A 6,913-nucleotide genomic window follows, 5' to 3' on the forward strand; every position below is an offset into this window, starting at 1 on the left:
GTACCAAAATACTGAGAAGGAATTTCACAGAAGTAAAAAGAAAGCTTTACTAACATTTGTTGATTAGAAACAGACTTGTCTTCATGGAACAGATTCTGTTCTCAAGGACACCAACTGAAAAATACTTGACTTGGAAATATGAATTCAGAATGTTGATAACTTGTCTAATTTTTCAGATTTCAGTCACTCTTGCTGCCACAAAAAAAGTATAATCATAACGTCACCATAGAATTCTCTGCTCAGTTCAACTTAATACAGGAGTATTTTTTCAATCCTAAAATAGTTCATCTGCAATATCCTTACTCTAACATCACAAATTTAACACATGAAAACAATTCATTCTCTTCAGCAGAGGACAAAGCTTGCAAGGAAAAGAAACAACTGAATGACAATAGTGAAACAGACATAAAGGTTAAAGAGAAATGCAAGTTATCAAAAGAAACCTTTGAGAGGCACTTCTTACCTATACAGTTTTGAAAAGAACCCTATAAAAATTAGCTTTTCATTGCAGGCAAGTAGAACACAACAGCTTTTAGATTTAAAAGGAAGACACAGAAAAACAGAGAAAACCATGATATATACATATGTAAAAGAAGAAAACTGATACTTTAAGTCAACTATTTAACAGGAAAGGCAGAGACGACAACAGCAAAATTAAATGTCTTTGCTCAAGTCTTCATGAGAAAATTAATTAGAAAAATATTTATGGCAATTTTTAACAAGGAGTCAGAAATACAGACTAGAAAAGAAAAATACTCGTTAAATATTTATACAAGTTCAATGCATTCTAGTCAGCAGAACATGACAGAATTGATCTGAATTTCCTGGAATAACTAGCCAAAGTGATTACTGAACCATGAAAAATAACTGCAGAGATCTTCTGCAGAAAGGCAAGATCACAGAAGACTGAAGTCAGGCAAACAGGGGGAGGACCTTAGCTGTTTTTGATCAAACACCCAAAGGTTTCACAATAAAGCTGAGCCATTGAAGCTGCTGTTTATTTGGGCAACAGTTAGCCCTTTTCCCTCCTACAATACTGTCAACCTGATTCTGGAGCTTGTTTGACCTCTTAGTGAGCTGGGTTTACTGAATCACCTCTTGGTTCAGTGCACCCTATGAAGTAGCTGCTCATCAAGGGGCCAGATAAGCACAGATGATATCATCAACAATTAACCCTTCCAGCAACAGCCAGTTGATAGATCCACCCAGTCACAGTATGAAGTCTCTCCCTACTTTTGAGAAGCAGACAAAAAAACATGAGAACAATCACCGATAACTTACACTACAGCATTCAAAGCATAATTATTTCTCTTATTCATTTTCCTAAAGCAGCCTGAATTTGCTGGGCAATCCCAGATTTGAAAATACATTCTTCAGCTTCAGTAACTCCATAAAACAGCAGGAAGTTTGAAATCCCATAGAGCAATACCAACTGCCTTGTCCCTGGGGAAGGCCCAGCCAAAACTTAATCGCAGTGCATGTCTAGACCAGTGTCTGCTCCTTTAGCCCTGATCTTGTAGCTAATGAAGTAACCATCAGCCAGTACAGATTTGTTTAGAAGAAAGAATCTGATTTTCTTTTGATAACTGAACTACTTAAGAGGAAGATGATTTATGTTAGAGATCATGCTTTCTTGAAGGTTTTTGATACTGTTTTGCCTTAGAGCAAACTAATACAGTCCACAGGAAATCACAAGGTGGCTCAAGCACTCGCAAATGGTGCTCTCAATCCACAGCTACCACTGTTTCCAACCAAACCACAATGGCATTTTCAACACATGATCAGTTGAAATCTGTGATGCCTCATGACAGATATGATAATTTCAGCCACAGCTGGAAAGCAGGAAAGCTGGTAATATACAAGTGCTACACAAGACCATAATGTGACAACAGAAACAGTCTCGACTGGACTTCGACATGCTGACTTGGAGAAGTGCACGCTTCTACACACAGGATAGACGACGGATGACAAATATGAAGGGAAACCTGAGAATCAGTCCTCGGAGACACAAGGGATTATAGAGAAGCACAAAGAGAGCATTCTGCTGTTAAAAAAAAAAAGATTGCAGAATAACACAAATAACACATCCAAAACGCATCTGCTCTACTCAACACCAGCAGTTTCCCATTTTGCACAACAGATTTCAGGAAAACAGACATAATTAGACTGAGGTTTCACAGTAGCTTAAGCCAATCTATTTTCTGGCTGACACAGTCCCACCCTCTGTCTCACACTGGCTTCAGTGCAAAACTGACCAGCTCTTTCTGGCAGCACTACATCAGCAGAAAAACCACCATGCTTGGGGGAAGAGGAGGTAGAGGGTGAGGGGGTGGAAATGGGTTTTGCCAGCTTTTGTGAGCCTTTGTGAGTCACTTCAAGCGCTGATAGGAGCAAGAAAGCCACCCAGTCATAACAGCGGTGGTCAGATAGCTTAAATTGTTACAGAACAGCAGCTTTGTCCTCACAAAAGCAACAAGTACACTGAGATACAACAAGCCTGACCTATGTGATGAAGCAGAATGTATCAGCTTGCTCAAGCCAGAAGACAGGTAACTAAAACTGAGAATACAGCTACAATCTGTCAATCGGCACAAGATCTGTCTGAAAATGAAGAGCAGTTCACTGGAGACAGGAAAACTGAATCTGCTCTATGTAGCAAAGGTGACATCAGGCATTAGGAAAAGCATTTCAACTATAAAGACTGCCTGCTGTAGCACCCCACTACCTACAGTGGGGTACAATCTCTGAGGACTTAATATACTTAGAGTAGGCAACAGATCTGGTAACATTGTGGGTTTTCTTACTAAACAGAATTTTAGTTATTATCCAAGTCCAGGGAACCATGTACAACACAGGCAAAAATGCCACTTATAAATGCAGCAACCATACAGTGCGATCTCTGCTAGCAACAGTTAAAAATGTAGGTAACTTGCCTAATGCACCAAACATCTTAAACCTCCGATTCACTGTTCTATATCACAGCAAGTCCTGGAAGAACAAAATAAACGGTGTCTCTCACTGTCCTAAAGGATTATTTAACTACCTACATACTTAACCCACCAATAACATTATAGCTGTTCCCCTGGAAAGCAAAGCATGAATGCACCCCTGTCACCTTAACTAATATTTGGGGAAATTTACTAAATTCAGCCACTAACAGACAGCTATTGCAGTGTACAGGGATTGTAAGAAACCGCAGCTAACATGTAACTCACAAAATTAAAGACCCCTCAAGGATGTACCAAATTTATAAAGAGAATGGCTTTAGAGATTATAATTGCTGTGTAAGCAGAACTACAGTCTTATCTAATTACACCTCAATCACACAAAAAGGAAAGGCAAACAGTTCAGAGGTTTTTCTTATGCAAAGCTAGCATTACTCTAATACAAAGGTCACAGCCCAGGCACAGTCTCCAAGTTCTGAAACAGGATTACAGGGTGCAAGACTGGCACTTTCTGAAGCATTCATTCATTCCTGCTTGCACTTCTTCAAAAGAAAAAAGAAGCAAGCAAACCCCTGTATGAAAACTTTTAGAAAATGAAATATAATACTTACTGCAAACCACACAGCTTTAATCAAATTTGCCAACATTTACGAATCATTCCTGCCCAAGCAGTTTTACTTTTATCAAGTCACGGTAAATTTGGCCAGAACTTCATAGGAGGCTCAAAAGTGACAGAAATGCCTCCCTAGAAACAAAACCTAAATAACTACTGTATCTGGAGGTTCAAACAAAACCTGTTTAGCTGCTGTCAGCAACATGCTAACACTGCTGCTGGGGGTCAGGAGGCAGTCCCAGGTGTTAAGTTTCTCTTCATGTAAAATCCACTCTGTTAAGGTATCACAAGTTTTCATGCCACCAGAGATTAAAAATAAACTGCAAATGCACTCAGATAGAAGGCACAGTGAAATTACACAACTTCTCACCTTCTCCCCTCCCAGCCCCTCTGCCCAGACTGTTTAGTTAGCTAACCTAGCAAAAAACAACTCGCATTTTCTCTACCCTATCAGTAAATTGAACAGGCTTATACGAAGGGAGCTGATGGGCCCCAGAGCAGTACAAGGTGGCATGGGGAAAACAGGGGAAGGAAGCGTGAACTCCCCATCCTGCTGGCAGCAGTAAGCTATCATACTATCTCTCATGTAACTTCACCCTCCTTTTACATGTCTGCTAGCCAATCTGGTTGTTCAAACAGCCATTTATGCCCAGAGATGGGAGGCACTACTACTTTCAGTACAAGTACTGGCTCTGAAGTGTTTTCCTGAAACCCTTCCATTTCACTCAAATCTGCTGCAGCAAAGTTTGCCTTTCAGGTGACACATCACTCTTCACTACTAAATACCCTGATGCAAGAATAAAAAATAACTTTTGTCTACGTTATACATAGTTAAAATGAAAAACCCTACCTAAGGTATCTTTAAGCTTCTCGCCAATTAATCGCTGCGATTATAAACGCGAGCACAGCGGCTTGCAGACCGCTAGCGAGTACTACGCACAGCACCGGTGCCTGGCACTGGTTAACTAACGAGAACGGGCGGGCACGCCGCCTGCCCCCACGCCTCCCCCCTCAGCACAGCGGCTGCCGCTGCGCCGCGGCCGGCCCCGGGGCTGCAAGTCCGGGGGCTGATGACGGCCCCCCTGCCTCGCGGTCCGCCGAGAAGGCGTGGTCCCGGCCGAGCAGAACGGGACACCCCGCCGGGGTCGGCGCGCAGCCGCTGGGGTACGAGAAGCGACGGGAGCGCGGGTGTGAAGGGGCCGAGCGCGGCGCGTCGGAGAAGGCGGCACCAGCAGCCCCGCTGCCCGTGGCGGGAACGGCCGGGGCACCCGGAGCCCCGCCGCAGCGCTGAGAAGTTGCCGGCGGGGCCGGGGCGGCGGGGCGGTGACAGCTGCGCACTACCGAAACCCTCCCTCCTGCCTCCAGGGCGCGGGGCAGAGGCCGCCCCCACCGCTACCTTGTCGCAGTAGAGCCCCACGAGCTGCTTCATCCGCCAGTGCGGAGCCGAGAAAACATCCACCTCCTCAGGGAAGGGAGCCATGTTCTCCCCATAGAGCCGCGGTGCTAACGGCAGCGCTAACATCCGCACCGCGCATGCGCCGCCGAGAGCGGCCCGCCACACTGCGCATGCGAGGCTGACCCCGCCCCTTCCCGCGGAGTGCAGGCTGTGGCGGGCTGAAGGCGGGCCCTCAGCGGCGGGGTACGGCTTGGGGTTGGTGTGGTTCAGGGCGGGATGACTAATCCGCGTCTGCGGGCGGGGAGCAGCGCCCAGCAGTGCCAATGCGGGAGAGGGGGGCGGCTGAGCAGAGCCGCGGGAGTTGCTCCCGGGCAGCTGCCTCTTGGTACCGGGCCTTGAGGCCCACGGGGTGACCCGGCACCTCAGAGGCACAGAAGGTTTTCTGCCTTGGGAAGGTGTTAAAAATTGTATTGGGCGTCACAGGAAGTCAGGACAACTCGTTTCGCTTGGAGATGAGAGTGCTGAGGGGTAAAGAGGAGCATAGGAAGTAGTGTTTGTAGGGAAATACCGAAAGGGGGCCTCAAAGAAAACTGGGGAGGGGCTTCCTTTAAGGACCGGTAGTGACAGGACAAGGGCTAATGGCTTTAAGATAAAATAGGGAAGAAGTTCTTCACTGTGAGGGTGGTGAGGTACTGGAATAGGTTGTACAGAAATGTTGTGGATCGTTGAATCACCTAGGTTGGAAAAGATCTTTTAAGATAATTAAGTCCAACCATTACTGCAGCACTGCCAAGGCCACCACTAAACCGTATCACTAAGGGCCTCATTGTCACCTTTTTTGAACACTTCCACGGACTGATTCCACCACTTCTTTGAGCAGCCTGTTCCAATACCTGGTCACCCTCTCAGTGAAGAAATTTTTCCTAACATCCAACCTGATGCAGCTTAATGCTCCATCCCTGACAGCCTTCCAGGCCAGGTTGGGTGGGGCTTTGAGCAACCTGGTCTAGTGGGAGGTGTCCCTGCCCATGGAACTGGACGATCTTTAAGGTCCCTTCCAACCCAAATCATTTTGCAGACGTACATGGCCCAAACTGATCTGCAGCAGGCAATCTGCAACCAACTTCTTGCTGCATTGGTGCCAAATAAGTAGAGTTTAATGTGTTTAACATCTTAAGACAAGCAGGAACACCAACCTTTGATACTCATCTTCCCATGCAACAATTCTAAACCAGCAGGAACACTTAGCAGAATTGAGATTACACCCAGTTTGGAAAAAAAGTATAGCTGTCAGCCAACAAGGCAATGTGTAGTAAAACTGCTGACCAGCATGGCAATGTGTAATAACTGTCCCCCAAACATACCGTCAAACATATAATAAATGCAGCAGACTTTCTGACCAAAAACTATTACTGTACAAAATCTACATTGCAGATATTAAATACATTAAAAACCAATTTATAGATGTAAGCAATTAACTGTAAACAGATTGAAGTATTTCGAGCAAGGGCACACATATGTTGTTATTCCAGTATTCCTCAATGAACTAATGTCTGGGTATAAAATGTGAAATTGTTGCTGGTAAAAGTAGTAGATAGTGAATTGAGAAAGAGAGACCATGCAATGAGGGTTATCTAGATCACACTGTGCACAATAATCTTTTTAGCTCTTTATCTAAGGAAATGAGGCTTAAGCAATTACGGTATTGGGTGTTTCCTTTTCCATTCATCCTTTCCACCTCAAAGGATTTTGAACATGCTGGCCTACTTAAATCATATTTGCAAATATGTATGAATCTTGGAAGGTTAAATTTGTACAACTTTGCGGAAAAAAAGTTACACATGTGAGAGAGACTGATCTGAAATCAGATTCCACTGTCCATTGTCTCAAAAATTGGTCTGAGAAGCTGAGGTGGAAATCCACCTATTTTTTGTCTCAGAGATAGGTGGGAGGAGTTGA

The 6,913-nt window shown here is 44.7% G+C and overlaps 1 protein-coding gene across 1 annotated transcript in view; it reads right to left on the reverse strand.

The window, feature by feature from the left end:
• The window catches only part of FBXL5 (F-box and leucine rich repeat protein 5), a 36,431-nt gene extending 31,311 nt beyond the window's left edge, over positions 1 to 5,120 (reverse strand). Inside the window, exon 1 of the mRNA XM_062636408.1 lies at positions 4,955 to 5,120. Coding sequence (XP_062492392.1) covers positions 4,955 to 5,080 — 126 coding nt within the window. The 5' untranslated portion in view covers positions 5,081 to 5,120. The remainder of the gene's footprint in view (positions 1 to 4,954) is intronic.
• Between the last annotated feature and the right edge of the window lie 1,793 nt (positions 5,121 to 6,913).

The sequence above is a fragment of the Pezoporus occidentalis genome, unplaced genomic scaffold (genome assembly GCF_034315485.1).
Source record: "Pezoporus occidentalis ecotype Australia unplaced genomic scaffold, CSIRO_AGI_Poc_V1 ctg48, whole genome shotgun sequence".
Taxonomy (NCBI): Eukaryota; Metazoa; Chordata; class Aves; order Psittaciformes; family Psittacidae; genus Pezoporus; species Pezoporus occidentalis.